This window comes from Rhinichthys klamathensis, unplaced genomic scaffold (assembly GCF_029890125.1).
Source record: "Rhinichthys klamathensis goyatoka isolate OS25496 unplaced genomic scaffold, OSU_Roscu_1.1 h1tg000121l_1, whole genome shotgun sequence".
NCBI lineage: Eukaryota > Metazoa > Chordata > Actinopteri > Cypriniformes > Leuciscidae > Rhinichthys > Rhinichthys klamathensis.
The window spans coordinates 1,202,820-1,219,425 of record NW_026606658.1 but is presented as its reverse complement, the minus strand read 5'-3'; the positions used below and the strand labels follow the sequence as shown (position 1 = coordinate 1,219,425).

The window sequence follows — 16,606 nt, the reverse complement described above, 5'->3', positions numbered from 1 at the left end:
AATGTTTACAGTTCAGAATGTGAATTTGTTCATGACTCATGTTTAAATTGTGAAAGTGCCTCAATAAAACATCTCAAAGTTAGTTATTTTGATGTGCAGTTGGTACATATACGGCATATATTTAGCATCCAGTATAACTGGTATTTTATTTTTATTGTATATTTTGTTTATTTTATGATAAAATGTCCCTACTAAGGAAACTGTATAAAGAAGAAAAAAAGGATTGGTCATGGGAACTTTTATTTTAACACAAAGTAGCCTAGCCCTTTTTATAGTATTGCAAATGCAAACACAATGACAGGAATGTTATAATTGCTTGACTATATATATTAACGATATGTTATTTATTTTAATTTTAATATATTTGTTCATTAAGCTTTTATTAACTGTTTGTTTGTTTATTATCATCATTTATTATTGTTTGTTTATTATTTATATAATGTAAAGGTGTTTTGTTTAACAATTTATTATAATTTTATTTTATGTTTCCCGATATTTGGAAGACAATTAATAAATATTTTTAGTCATATGTCCTGATCTAAAGATCGTGACGTTATTATTTTGAGTGGACTTTTATCTACAGGAAGTGCTAGTTTGCGTTGACTGGCTTCACAGTCCTCTGCGGTTGTTGAGCTGCAGAGAGTAGCCGGATGCCTCAGTACAATTTTATGAGTACATGAATACCTTTGTAAAGGCGAACGGTTGTTGCGTTTCACTTTGCGATTTGGTAAGTTGTTAAAATCAAACGGGTTCGCATGTGACCCTCCATTTAAACGGTGAAAGTTTTAAAATAGTAATAACAAGCAGTGGAATGTGACAATTCACCCGCTTCTCAGTTCTCATGTATTGTTGCTCAGCGTACATTCACTTGATCCACTAGTGTCTGTTACTACATACATGCAGCTGTCGCGACGAGGATCTGGCCTGCTATATCTGGCCTGTTTGCGCTTGTTTAAAATGTTAAATTTGATGTTTTTTCAAATGTATGAGCTAAGCTTATCAGCAGTCGTCTCATTTCCTGCCATGTCGCATCAGAACATGAATGTGTAACAACAAGCGATAATGAAAGTGTTGTAGTGCTAAAGAAATGTATTTCGCGGTTTGTTTATTATTCAAGTCAAATCTCTGTCATAAGGCTGTAGTTGTTTAATTTTAATATTTGTGCTCATATATATATATATATATAGTAGTTGGTGAGCTAGTGCTGGGACACACCTTCTAATCATCAACACATGCGGATCTTCCACTTGATGGATACAGACAATCAAGGGGCTTATATTATTCAAATCTGTATGGCCAAATTTATGTCAGATCTTCTGTCTGCATGCTCATGAAATAGTATATCAGATGAGATGCACAACTGATTATTACATAAGCATCTGCATTGACTGTTATGACAACACGTTAATAAAACCTCAAGGCATAACTTAATTATCCTATTTGGCTTTGGGGTATTGTACAGTGATTATGTACTTGTATATATACAGTTTTTCATTACAAATGAGGGTCCTCTCTTTCATCAGGCCTTCAAGATGCTCTCAAACTGTGAGTGGAAATGAGGGTGAAATCTGTTATTGTGGATCTCATAATTAAGGTATTGTGCTCTTTAAAGTCACCATGAAATCAAAATGGTCATTTTTTTTATGAAATATTGCAGTATTTATAAGAAATTATTTATCTGGGCACATCATTATTATTTTTAAAAAATCATGTGCCTTAATAATATTTAATCAAAATAACTTCCCTTCCCTCTTCAACAACATATGATGATGTGTTTTTGGCAACCTGTCGCTCACATGAGATCACAGCAATGGCAAACAACAATCCAATCAATTCCCAATGGACAAAATTAAGTTCTGCTCTACATTTTTCTTGTTTGAGAAGCCGTATCACTCTAATATACATCACAATAGGGAAGAAAATACTATCATAACTTCCGTTTCACTCTGACTTTAAAATTGATGTTTGAATAGCTAATGCTTTGGTTAAGAAATCCTCTGTAGTTGAGTTACCAGCTTGGCTAATTTAGTAACGTCATTGCAACTTTCAAGGCAAGAAAGGTAGTAAAGACATTGTTAAAACAGTCCATGTGACTACAGTGGTTCAACATAATTATAATGTTTTAAAGCGACGAGAATACTTTTTGTGTGCTTCTGGGTTCTACATCATCACACGCAATTATCGTGCCCATATTAATATAAACAGTGTCAAACTGACACGAAAAAGAACAAAATGTTGAACAAAGTCGTTATTGATATATTTTTTTCGCATATAAAGTATTCTCGTCGCTTCATAACATTAAGGTAGAATCACTGTGGTTGGTGGGGGTTAATGGGGCATGGGGTTACCTGCATCACTTGTGCACTGATGTTTGTGTTTTTAAATGACTTCTGTGGCTGATGGTTAAAGGCAGGTGTGGACGTGCACAATGAGGAATGTCAGAGAGCATAATGTATTTCCCCTAGTCAGTGGACTAAACCTGAACACTGCATGTCTGAACACTGTTTCTCAAGTAAAGTAGGAATGTTCCTGCAAGATAATCCCACTATTTGATATATAAGAGATGGTGTGCAGCCAGTCTGTCATTTTTACAAAATACAGTCCTGCAGGGTGATTGAGACGGGCACATGAATCTCAGGGGTCTTGAGATGACTTAAAATACTTTTAAGTCATCCTGCGGCCCCCATAGAAATTTACTGAGGCCCCCTGGTTGAGAACCACTGTATTAAACATGCCTCTAAAACATTTTTTTTATCTATTTATGCTAACCATAAAATTATTACTTAAATACTATATTTCAACTGCTTAGTTGCACAGTGCTGCAAATGAGCTGTTTTGACTCGGTATGAGATAAAAGAAGGCTTGGCATGATACGAAAGTAGAACTGGTATGTTGCCATGAACAGCTGTAAAATATACAACATAGCATTATAAAAGTATTTGACCACTCAGTCATGCTATTGACCAATCAGAAGAGCATGAGTGTGATAACCCAGCCAGGTTTTAGTGGTAACGTGTCATTGATTTTATTTAAATTTTTTTAATTCATAGCTGGCAGGAGACAATGTAATCTAATAGTACTTCTCAAAGAAAAGGGAAACTTGCAGGTATTGAAACTTTATTGCAAACATTAGGCTTACAGCAATAGGAAAAACATTTAAATAGTCTCAAAAGGCTTGTGAAATATTAGGTAACCGTTCAAAAGAAAAATGATTCTTTCTACTCCACCTCTCTTCTCATGGGACGTCAGGGTGGGATTGCCATGTCGATAGACTCTGGATGCTGATGAGCTCATAATGAAGAATGCATCAGTTTACAAGATGGGCGACTCTTACAGAAAGCAAAAACTCAATCATGCAGTTTGACATTGATTTTGGCTGCTCTTAAAGAAAAGCATTCAGCAATTACTTCTCTAATATTTGGATCTCTAGCCCTTAAAGGGATAGTTCACCCAAAAATGAAAATTACCCCATGATTTACTATCCAATAATATCCATATTTAAAACTTTATCGACTAAAATAACTAGCTTTCGGCAGACGGTCGTACGCATCGATTTACGGCGAAAGAGTGACCCTTGACCTGACGCATTGATGAACGCGGGAGTGCAGAGGATAGAGCAAAACAAAACACCAGTCACGAATTAGAAGTCTAAAACGATAATTTTTAAAGAGAAATATTGGAGGGGCTTGAGTTTGTTGCCCAGCCCTGTTTGTTTGAACTGCGAGAGGCATCTAAACTTATGCTACTCCTACATCCTATTTCATACATGCGTCACGGGCTACTCTTGTGGCGCAAGTCCACTTGCGTAGGCTGTCTGACGGAAGCTAGTTATTTTAGTCGATAAAGTTTGAAATATAGATATTTTTCTTACACGAACACATCGCTTCACTTCAGAATGCCTTTATCAAGCCCCCAGAGCCGTGTGAAACACTTTTATCATGGATGGATGTACTTTGATGGAATTCAAAACCGAAAGATGAATGTCATATACACCTAGGATGATTTAAGGGTGAGTAAATCATGGGTAAATTTAATTTTTGGGTGAACTATCCCTTTAAATCAGTTGTCACCATACAGTTAAAGAGATAGTTTACCCAAAAATGAACATTCTTTCTTATACGAACATAAAATAAGATATTCTAAAGAATGTTGGTAACCAAATATTTTTGGTTTGCATTGACTTGCATTATATGGGGAAAAATACAATCGAAGTCAATAGAAAACGAAACTGTTTGTTTACCAACATTCTTCAAAATCTCTTCTTTTCTTTTGTGTTTCACAGAAACTTATGAATGAATTTTAATTTGGTGGACTATCCCTTTAATGTCAGTAGGGCCTGGTTTCACAGACAGGGTTTAGATTAAGCCAGGATTAGGCCTTAGTTCAATTCAGACATTTAAGTAGCTTTTATAAACATGCCCTTGAAAAAAACTTACCGATGTGCATCTTAAGACAAAACAATGAGATATTTTAAGATATGTTAGTGCAAGTTGCTTTCTGTTAAAATGGCTCAAACATGCTTTTTTGTCTGGGACTAGTTTAATCCTGGTCTGTGAAACCGGGCGTAGATGTACATTACCTCACTTAGTGAGAGTTGCATAATGTGCATTTGTGAATGCCATCTCTACAGTTTCAATGCTCAGAATGGCCATTGCAATTTCTGTGCTCCTAGTCAGATGATGCTTTAAGTTGTTTTTAATGTCTCATTGGAAAACTGCATCTAATGCTGCATGTGGAGCCTTTACAGGGATTGTCCAGACGTCTTTTCAGGGCTTGTGCCAGCCTTTTTCTGCCTAATGCATTCTACCAAACTGTTGGGATAGTTGGAAAATACATCTCGCAATTTAGCAACAGTAGAGACTGCATTTTACAACAATGACCGATTGTACTGTTTCTGACGTTAAGTTTGGGTTTTAGGGAGAAATGATAGTGTAGGGAAGGAAGTGCGCTAGACCGAACGCGACTATTTAAAAAAAAAAAAAGTTTTACCTCAGATATCTTCTTTTTATTATCAGTGGAAGCCAAAATCGAAAATAAAATTGCATAAATACCACAGGCCTAAAGTGTAACTAACTAGACGTTTGAATGTTTAGCTCTCTCTTCCATCGTCACTAATTAAGCAGGGACTTTCGTTTCGTGGGCGCAGCTGCAGCATGCGCGTGAGATATCTCTCTCTCTTCTGGTTTAATATCGCATAGAAACGGCTGCAAGATAACGTCTTTATAGCAATAATAAACAGTAGGCCTACGTGGATTGTCTTGATTTCTCTAGTACCGACAGCAGAACTGGAAATATCGGAGGTTATCGTATCGATACTGCTGCGGTTTTCGTAATTTATCCCCGGGGCCCGTTTTAAACCGGGTTTCGGTACCCATCCCATAATGTACAATGATGGCTAGAAAAAAGAAGTCTAAATGATAAAATCAGAAACATAGAGTTATGGACAAAGTTAAACGATTCAAATCGATCAACAATGTGTGTGTGTGTGTACTGTGCAGTGTACTGGATAGTTCGCCCAAAATGTGTCATTACTCACCCTTTTGTCATTCCAAACCTGTATTACTTAATTTCTTCTGTGGAACATAAACAAATATATTTTGAAGAATGTGCTAGTTGCTCATTTTCTGAAATCCTACAATAACTTTGTGCAAGGAAAAGACAATTAACTGCATTTTTCCATAATTCTTCATCTACTTTTTCTGAGATTTTATGTTAAATATTTGGATTTTAATAATATTATCTGTTGTTCCATAAATTGGGTTTTATTCACAATTTCAGCATACATAACCATTCAAAAGTTTAAGGTCTGTCATTTTTTTTATGTTATTGGAAGAAATTTTATTTATTTATTTTTTTCTCTGTGACAGCAAAGCTGAATTTTCAGCATCACTACAGTCTTCAGTGTCACATGATCCTTCAGAAATCATTCTCATAAGTTGATTTGGTGATAAAGAAACATTTTGTATAATTATCCATTTAAAATAGTTGTGCTGCTTTATACATTTATGGAAACCAACCATGACACATTCTTTAATTAATATAAAGTTTAAAAGAACAGAATTTATTTTTAAAATTGTAACATTATAAATGTCTTTACTGTCACATGATTAATTTAATGCATCCTTGCTGAATAAAAGTAGGCTACTGAACAGCAGTGTTGTGTGAGGGAAATTTCTAATTGTTATCTAAGGACAATTAGCTGAAATATTTAACAAATGAACATGGCATGCATAGTGCAGCAAATGTATAGAACTGTGAATTATGGGGATTCTATGGAAATCTATTTCTGCAGTACTTTTCAACCTCACAGATTAGATCTCAATACAATCGCTCTTTGTTCTGTCAGGAAAAAAAAGGATACCAGACGAAGCATTTTCTAAAACTCTTCTAAATGACTTACTGCTGGAGGCTTTGAGTTCCCCACCTGATGATATTTACATTCTTGTGTAAATCGCTGCCTCCAGTCATATTGGATGGCATTGAGAATGTGTGAGTTGCACAATGATTCAGGTCTGAACTAATGCTGTTTGTGCTTTATAGAACATGTAGCCTAACACACCCACAGTGGTTTCACTTGGTTTAAGTAGCGAGTAATAGTGTTTTATATAGGCTAATGGGACATGGCACTATATGGAAATATTTGTTTTCCCTGTTAGCACAGGCCGTGCTGCATGTCATTTTTTTTTTCCGGTTGAAATTTAATTTAAGATTTGACTTAGAAATGTCATTTGTTAAAGGTGTGATGTCTTTATTTGTGCTCTTGCAAAATATAACACTGTTCATATGCACCGTGTCAGAAATAATACCTTCTGTTCTCGCTCTGCAAAGCCTTTGACGCCCTTTATATGTGTGTTATGTCTGTCTGTGGTGTTTTCCAGTTTCTAATTCAGCCTCGTCTCTAATTAACATCTCAGGTCTGACTGCTTCACCCACCTGTCACCCTGGCAGCGCAGGAAGCCAAGCGTGGGGAGGAGCTAAGCCCTGGCAGCATGGTGTCTGCTTTGGGCAACGGCTCCGTGCCCAGTCCTCAGAGCGAGGCGGTGGCCAGTGAGCTGCAGGAACTCACTCTGCAGTCTGTACCGAGCCCACTGCCCCTGAAAGAACGCAAGAATGGTGAGTTAACCTCTAGACCCTAGTGCTAGTTCATTAGCAAAACTCCCTTAGAATGTCAAACCAAGCTCTTTGGCTGAACATGATTCTACCATAGACAGTGGTTCCACGTGATTGAAAGAAGTAAAACCCAATGGAATCAACCATGAACAAATAAAAATCAATGGTGTTCATTTAACTTGAATGAATGGTTTTAGCTTAACTTAAATAAATGGTTTCCATTTAAATTGAATTATTCAAATAATGCTTCTTGTTTAGTCCTGTGATTTACAAAAAAATAAACTAACTAAATATAACTATAAATAGTACTGCCACAATGGTTGCTTTATTATTAAAGCTATTTGAATTCTTGCTAGCAGGTTGTCAACACAAGCACATGCTCTACACTTCACCACAATGGTAACCCCCAAAAACACTGACATAACAGAAACTTTTAAATGTCAACATAATAGAACATTAAACAAGTTTCTCCTTTTTCTCATATTGCTAAAAGCAATCACATTTGAACCAGAAACCTGATACAATGTTAATAAATAAAAATGAATTGCTTAAGTGAAGTGAACGGCATTATGAAATAATTTTTTGATTGTATGCAAACTGGCCAGTGAATATTCAGTATCATGTTTTTTGTATATTATCACCAATGATTTATAAATAAAACTTTTATAAATCAAATCAGCTTATTAGAATGATTAATGAAGGTTCATGTGACTGGAGCCTGGAGTAGTGATATTGAAAATTCAGCTTTGCCGTCACAGGAATAAATTACATTTTAAAATATATCAAAAATAGTAAACATTTTTTCATTGTAGTAATATTCAAAATATTATTGTTTTTACTTTATTTTTTTATCAAATAAATTCAGCCTTGGTGAGCGTGAGGGACTTCTTTCAAAAATATTTAAAATCTTACCGACCCCAAAAATTTTAATGGTTTAATGGCTTATATACATAGTATGTAATGATTACCATATTCATTATGGCTGGTTTAAAATTTTCCAATTAATCTGAGACTTCATTTGAATAATAATAATAATAATAATAATTCATTACATTTATATAGCGCTTTTCTAGGCACTCAAAGCGCTTCACATGGAAGGGGGAATCTCCTCAACCACCACCAATGTGCAGCATCCACTTGGATGATGCGACGGCAGCCATATTGCGCCAGAACGCTCACCACACACCAGCTTACTGGTGGAGAGGAGACAGAGTGATGAAGCCAATCAGTGTATATATATATATATATGGGGATGATTAGGAGGCCATGATGGACAGAGGCCACTGGGCAAATTTGGCCAGGATGCCGGGGTTACACCCCTACTCTTTCGAAAGACATCCTGGGATTTTTAATGACCACAGAGAGTCAGGACCTCGGTTTAACGTCTCATCCGAAGGACAGTGCTCTTTGACAGTATAGTGTCCCCGTCACTATACTGGGGCGTTAGGACCCACACAGACCACAGGGTGAGTGCCCCCTGCTGGCCTCACTAACACCTCTTCCAGCAGCAACCTGGTTTTCTCAGAAGGTCTCCCATCCAGGTACTAACCAGGCTCAGCCCTGCTTAGCTTCAGTGGGCAACCAGTCTTGGGCTACAGGGTGATATGGCTGCTGCTGAATGATTCCGATATCCCGCTGGTTCTTCAGTGCCACAGCAAAATAAATCATATTTTACCATTCATTTATTGGTGAATGTGAGTTTGCAGTGTGTATGTTCTGTTATGCAATAAAATATCTGCGTACCACAAAATAGTGGCAAGAAACATGTTTCTATTGAGTTGCAGGTTGCATGCAAAAACAGACAACGTGACCAGTGTAGTCTGCTTCAGGAACAAGTCTTATGAGCCAGTTCTTTTACTGAATCATTCCAAAAATATTCGAATTGGATCAGGAAATCTCCATTGATACTCAGGCCCAATATTCATATACTTCAGTGTACTTCAAAAGATATACCATGGTATTACTATCCACCTTATTTTGAAATCGAATAGATTTTTGTATTGGTAGAATTCATTATATTAGGTAACTTGATGAAGATTAATTGTAGAATTCAATGGTGTAGGGTTGTGGTGTCTCTCACAACAACAGGATGTACAGCAGCATAATACGTTCATATGGATGTACATATAGGAGGATTTCCTAATTAAATTTAGCACACAGTAATGGAGTAATTAGATCATTTCTAATGTTACAGTTTTGTATGTGCAGAAACCTACAAGTCTCGACAGTGTTAAAGAGAATGTCTCAAGAAGTTGCCTTTTTATCAGCTGCTCTGTTTCTTCTAAGAGACGGTTTGAGACAGTGGGTGGGTTAGAAATGGAAGGACAGAGGGTGATTATCATTTTTTTGGACACTAATCGTATTTGCATTGAAACTGTTGGGTGTTCAAAAACATGGTGCTTTTTGGTATTTTTGTTAGTGTGGACTGTTCATTCTCCTTCCCTCTGTATTCCGTGTCATTTACAGAGTCAAAATTAATTATTTGTTGTGTAATGTTATGTAATGCAGTGTTTTCTTTAAATAAAAGGATGAATATTTAGATCCTGTGGGAGAAGGGTGTCAAGGAATTATACATTATTGAAGATGAAATGGCCTGTTAAATCTGTGTGACATGCTGAAAGACACTTCAAAGCGTGTGCGTTCAGCTCTCTGATATACAGCAGACACTCTGTTTGACTTCAGGAAGCTTAGAGGAAAGGACGATTTAGAGAAGTTAAAATTAAACGGAGCAAGCAGGAAGACGGACAGACGCTTCAGCGTGCTGTGATTGCATTCTAAATGGGAGATGTTATATTTTAATCCTGAAAAATCTGTGGGATGTTATAAGGTTTGCTGTGGTAGGTCGTTGAGTGGTGGGATGTTGTTGATTTATTCAATGTATTTGTGACTCTGCCATTCCAGAACTGCAGGAATGCCAATAAAGTTAAAAGTCCCATGTAGAAGCGCATGGCCTGCAGTCACCACTCCCTTCTTTCAGTCTTCAGCCCCCAGAGCTGCACTTCATTGAGGGTTAGATTGTAGTAGCAGACATGTTAATGCAGGACCTTTCTCTTCTCCTGCACAAAAAAGAATTGATCGCTGTTAAGGCTTTTGGAAAACAAACAATGCTGGCTTATGCATACATTTGTTATTAACAAGTTTATATGCACAGAAAGTTTTAGCCACAGAATATTTTCTGACAAAAATGTCATACAATTATTTTGTTACAATTTTTGTTTTGTCAGCTAATAATTAGCTTTTTTAAACTGGTTTAATGTTTGCGACTTTGAGAAAAAACAGAATACACGTAAAACTGACGCAGGTTTAATTAGATGTAAACGACTTGTATATTGATGGTAAAAAAGGTCACATTTACTGTTGATGAGGCCCATCTACCTTCTCTGAGATTGAATTTTCTATGAGAAATAAGACCGATGAGGTCAACTGCACAGTAAATTCGCTGCCTATGGAGGCATATTCTGGTCAGAATTGAAAAATTGTTTTTAAAAAAGTGTTTTGTTATGTCGTATTCAGAATTGAATTGAAAATGCCTTTTCCAATTCCTCCATTTGAATTTAATTTGAATTAAGGTAGCATAAAATTCAAATTGCAGAAAAGCAACATTTTAAACAGAATTTTTTTAATTTACATTTTAAAATGTCAGTTTTGGCCCAGTTTGTCGAGAATTTTCAGTCAAGAATTTATATGTAATTGCATTACTTTTGGCAAGCCACATTTAGCTGGAAAATTTATGAAAACAATATTATTTCATTCAGAATTGAATTGAAAGTGCCCTTAAAATTACAATTCAATTCCTGAATTTGAATTGGGTTGGAATTGAGGTAGCAAATAGGATGCACAATTAAAATGAACTGAAATTCAAATAAATTCAAACACAAATTTTTAACTGAAAAGCAGTTTCAAACAGATTTATTTTTATTTTATTTTATTTAAAGCATTTTTATTTTTAGCATTTTTAGCCCAGTTTGTACAGAAGTTTTGGTTTTAGACAAGAATTTTTGGCAAGCCACATATAGCTGGAAAATGAATGTAGAAATAACTGCAAGTTTAGGGTTTAGAGGTTGTTTTTTTTTTTTTTACATGATAGTCTTGGAAATTCAAGTAACAGTTGACAAAATGAACAATATGCCACCCGAGTTATCGCTAAGAACTGTTTAAAGTGAATAAGTTTGGGAGGGGGAACAAAGGCCTGAGGTAGGGTGTGTGTTGGGTAGCCGTCCTGAAGACTTGATTGCATAACTTTGTGTACAGAGCTGAAATCCTGCCTCAGAAAGCAGGCGGTCAGGAGAATGACGAGGGCCAAAGGTGGTCTGGAATGTGTTTTGGCTTCAGTTTCTGGCTTGTAGTTTGCACACGTTTTCTTCTGTAGTAAACGAGTGACCTCAAATCAGTACACACAGTTTTTGATCTCTCCTCCCCACTCTCCTGGAATGAATTAAAAAAAAAGGCTTCAAGGAGCAGGAAAACTAGGAGTTACTCAACACAGCTGAAAGCGGAGCCTGAAAGCAGCACTTAGCCAGTAATAAGGAAGAAACCGACTCGCAGAGACACAAACACTTGTGCTAACACACCCACATCTGTAGGGCGTGCACACACACGCCAGCGCCGAGCGGAGGAAGGTGAGGGGCGCACAGACACACCCTGTGTTCTTGGATCTACTGCGGGAATTATCTCTCAGCAGAACAGCCTGGAGTTCAGTCAGCCAACTTCATTCAACTTGCTCTGTTGTTCGGTCTTGAAATGGATTAATAAAGTGTGGACGTGATTGTATCCGTATCCTTCTGCAGTGGAAGGATATGGCCATACATTCAGGTACAGTACTTGCACGTTTGGGTTTTTAATGTTAGATGTTTGCTGGTGGGAATGAAGTCATGTTGAGGTGAGGTGCGGTATCTGTGGTTGAGGTTTAACAACTTTGTTTAATAGTTAAGCCTGCTGTTTGTGAAGTCCTGCACAGGATTTATTGCTGTTTGAACTGAAGTCTCACTAAACCACAACATTTACTTGCTCTTGAGCCAAAGCAATCCAGATTTTTAGCTGTTGAAGATGTTAAGCATTATTATTTTTTTGTATATGGAAAATAACAGTTTTCCCGATAAACAGTTGTGGAATGAGACTGATTATTTATTCCGCATGACTATTCATTATAGTAACCAACCATTATACGTTTAATTTGAACTTCATCCATGAACTTTTTATTTATTTGCCTTTATTTGAAGGACAATTGAGCATCAGTGTTATTTTAGTATTATTTATATACTATAGTATTTATTTTGAATTGGCATTTATTTGGTAAATTTCAGTTATTTTAGGTTTAGTAATTTTATGTGCTTTTGTCATTTTTATTTGTTTCTTTTTTAATATTTCTATTTGCTTATTTTTAATTAAGTTTCACAAATTTTACTACAACTTAAACTTATTTCATTTCAGCTGGCATTTCTAATTTCTAGTTTTTTTGTACGTTTTTTTCCCTAATATTTATATTTTTAAGCTTTATTATAAAAAATGTATTTTTAAAAAATAGTTTTAGTTTAACCGTAACACTTTTGAGCATAGACAGAAAAGTAGGGGTGTGAGAAGGAGAAAGGGGACATGACCCAGGTCGGATTCGAATGCCCTGAGGATGACAACAACTTCATTTTTGAAGATACTCTTTTGTGCGTGAAACTTGCAAAGAAACAGAAATGGCAGAATCTATATACAGTATATAACCTAAAAATCATTAATTTGCCTCAAAGCACACTTACTTGTACTTCTTACTTTACTACTCTTTTTCACTGCTTTCATACTTTCGAGTGGATTTCTTCAGAAGGATACACTATAGAAACAGATATGTGTGAAGAGCCCACCCTGGAATTGCTCGAGCTGGCTGCTGGAAAGGGCGGGATGTGTCAGTGATGAATAGGAGTTTTCCTTCTCTCTGTTGTTAAAACCAGCTGTTTTCTCCCTGAGGTCTGGCAGTGGAGCTCAGGGCTTTGAGGAAAAGAACAGACTCCTTTTGGGACAGAATGTCTGGGTCAGCAAGACAAGGAAGCATACAGAGTTACCATGTCATGTTTTATGCTCTTGGGCAAGGAGGTTTGACAGCGTTCTGGCAAAAGTCTGTGTAAAGAGTGATTGATTATCTGCGAGAATCCCCTCCTCCAGATGGAGATTCCTTGACGTGAGTTTTAGATAAAATAAAAGTTATGTGGACTTTCAAACCTTCGGTGCCAGTCACCATGAGATACTAATATTGATTTTTAACTGCAACTGATGGATTGATCGAAGCTCTCTGTTCATTTTCAGTCCCACAGTTAACATTGGTATTTAAAGTGATATTTCTGTGTGTGGTCTGGAGTTAGACAGTCTTGTGAAAAATGCATGATTTGCATGCTTTCCAGAGCACAGTTACTCTGCAGTGGGTTTTGCACTGACTGTCTATGGGTTGCGCTGTTATGTAACATCTTAGGGATGCTTGCCAAGTTTAACTCCAGCATGCTTACACAGGCCCTAAACATAACAGGATGGAAGGAGGAGCAGGGGAAAAGGGAGCCATTGCTTTGCATTAACTAAACACAATCCACAGCTAGGCTTAATCCTCAAGCAGTCATCTAGGCATCTTCTGTCTTGCATACTAACAGGACAGGCGAATCATAACACTGGAAAACACACCTTGCTTATTGTGGTGTTGATGATAAAATGACAACTTGGCTGACGACAGGATGAATGGATATTCCAGGAACAGGGAAACTTCCTAGAATTATCTGGCTTTGTTGTTAAGAAAGAAGTGTGTACTTGTACTTGCAGGCACAGACAGAACCTAGTCTGGTGGTAATAAAGTGGCCTTTTTAAGATTACATCAGTTTAGAGCTTTTATTTATTTGATTTTTTCGAGTACAGTATGCCAGAACCAATAATGCACTCATTTCCTCGAGCTATGAAAAGTGCTTTGTCAGAAAGACATCCTCAGTGATGCTTCCAACGCACAAAATTTCTGCATACATATAACCCTTAAACCAGATTCCTGGTATATTACGATTTCACACAAATACATATCAACTTTTAATATAAATAAACTTTAATATAATGTCATATATAGTAGCCTATATGCACAGTAGGTCAGTAAGATTTGTTTAATTAATAAAAATATTAAAAAATGGGCAAAGTCATTATTGGAATGATTTCTGAAGGATCATGTGACACTAAAGACTTACAAATTTTATATTGTAATAATATTTCACAATATTGTTTTACTATACTTTTGATCAAGAAAAAAACTTTGCTTGTGGTCTGATATCCTGAGCGATATTGATCTTACAAATGTGTTTAATTTAGTTGTATTGTTTATGTTTAAGCCACTGGACATAAAGAGGAATGCGAGGGAACCACTCCTATCAACTGCTTTGTTTTTGTCTGTTCTTGCAATTCCAGCTTTTCGGCTGAATTGATAGCATCCACTGACTCATTCACATATCAATGGTTGTAGATTGATTGCACATGATTATATACAGAGAACACCTTTTGTCACAAACCAAATTATATCCTGGTGAAATCTTTCCGCAGGATTTCCATCTCAGATAACGTTTGCAGAGTTTGGGGAATATATGCTTTTGCTTGTCATTAATTCTCTGTAAAAACAGTATAAAGGAAAGTGTGGTCTCAGATTTCAATTGTGTTTGAAAAAAGTGACACCTTTACAAAGGACACAGAAGATAATGATCAGTGGGACAAAACTTAGCGACTCTCCCTTACCAGGCTAACAAGTCATGACAGGCCAGGGTTAAATACTCAGATGTTACTACGGGGTTTTTCAGGTTTAAAAGAATGTGCATTGTTTCATGGCAATTATCTGTGTATATCGGTAATGACACCACAGATCAAAAAACAACATTGTATCCTAACCCCATAGTGTGACAATTTCCAGCAACAAGCAGGTTTCTCCACACTGAATGTGAAACTCCTATGCAATGTGCCACAATTGTCCAATCAGAATTAGAGACCGCAAAATATTGCTTTTTTATGACAATTACAATAGTTTTTTTTCTCTCTTTCCAAAAACGTATGCATTACATGTTATATACATAAAATATAAAAATGGGTTATGTAGTTGAGGTATTGGTTAGGTATTGGGTGAGATTAAAGGATGTAGAAAATGGTCATGCAATTAATTCTGTCTGCTCTATAAATACTAATAAACAGCCAATATTCTAGCAATATGCATGCTAATAAGCAGCTAGTTAATAGTGAGGATTGGACCTTAAACTAAAGTGCAACCAACTTAGTTAATTTATTATTAATAATAATAATATTTTAGTAGTTATTTATGCAATTTATGTTGTTTTTTTCATCTTTGTTTTCAGTGTCTAAGCTGCACTTTTCTCTCAATCTGTATAGTTAGAGGATATTTGATGTAGAGTTATGAGAAGCTGTATTTTAAACCAACAGGATATCACAATGGGTGGGACTACCCTGCACAACTTTGCAGAACTTCGCTCAACGTTGCTTTGTGTCACTTCTGGTTAAGACGTGGTGCATGGTTTTCATATGTCAGGCTTTACATATGAAAAAATCTTTTTTCCTTTTTTTCAAATGGAGCAGTTTATTGAACCTTTAGACAGAATCTAAACAAAAAGTTTGTAATTTAAATCAATCAGAGGTGTAAAGAGTACCTGGAAAGTGGAAACCATACTTGTACTTTTACGAAACGCACAAGATATAGTACCTTCAATGCTCTTAGATGGCGATATTGCTTCTTTATAGCAGATATAAACAGCTGCAGAAAGGGTTAGGTGCCATGCAAAATGTAACGACAAATTGCATTCCTCATCACAAATGTTTTGGAATAAGGAGTACATATACTTATTCAAAAAATATAGTCAAGTAGAGAGTAAAAATGTCTAATATCTTTGATACTTAGTAAAACTACAAACTACTTTGTAGTTACATTTGTACATTTACTCAAATACTTTACACCACTGAAATCAATAGTATGGCAGACTAATGATATTTAAATGGTTAGATTATTATCAAAGTTCTGTAGTTTTTATTGTGGCAGCAAAACATAATGCAATGCAGTACAAAGATTAGAAGATGTACAAAAAACATTTCTCAAAAGCTTGATATATCATATTTGATGCTCAAATTTTAACCTGATTTTTCTAAAAGGGATGTATGTATAATCAAGTAAACCTAAGTTGTTTCAGTGCAGAAAGTGTTCATCCTGATCCTGAATATAAAATTGATAGTAATCTTGATAAAAGTCAGTTAAAATTTCACTGCAAGTAGCTCGACCTGAAGGGGGACATTTTTAGAATTACACTAAAATGCCTTTTAAATAAAAAATAAGGCAGAAGATTGGTACAACAGGTTTTTCAGCAAAGTTTTGATCATTTTGATAATTTAGAGGCCTTAGAAATGTGCGTATCAAATATCATACAGAAGGCTTTGTAGGGTTAAGGCAACTCTAGAGTTGTAAAGCCTAGAAGGGAACAAAATATGTGTGAGAACGTCAACC

At 36.0% G+C, this 16,606-nt stretch overlaps 2 protein-coding genes across 5 annotated transcripts in view; one reads left to right on the top strand and one right to left on the bottom strand.

Annotated features, from left to right (window-relative positions):
* calcoco2 (calcium binding and coiled-coil domain 2) overlaps positions 1–16,606 on the bottom strand; it is a 120,851-nt gene that overhangs the window by 95,984 nt on the left and 8,261 nt on the right. The gene's annotated exons all lie outside the window — the stretch shown is intronic.
* mrtfab (myocardin related transcription factor Ab) overlaps positions 592–16,606 on the top strand; it is a 38,477-nt gene continuing 22,462 nt past the window's right edge. For 2 of the 4 annotated variants that reach the window (XM_056255475.1, XM_056255473.1), the window contains exons 1-3: positions 592–727; positions 1,524–1,594; positions 6,915–7,113. In XM_056255475.1, coding sequence (XP_056111450.1) covers positions 6,990–7,113 — 124 coding nt within the window. In that variant the 5' untranslated portion in view covers positions 592–727; positions 1,524–1,594; positions 6,915–6,989. Of the gene's footprint in view, positions 728–1,523; positions 1,595–6,914; positions 7,114–11,810; positions 11,923–16,606 lie in introns of those variants that run through there. The other 2 variants (XM_056255474.1, XM_056255478.1) reach the window with 2 other exon arrangements.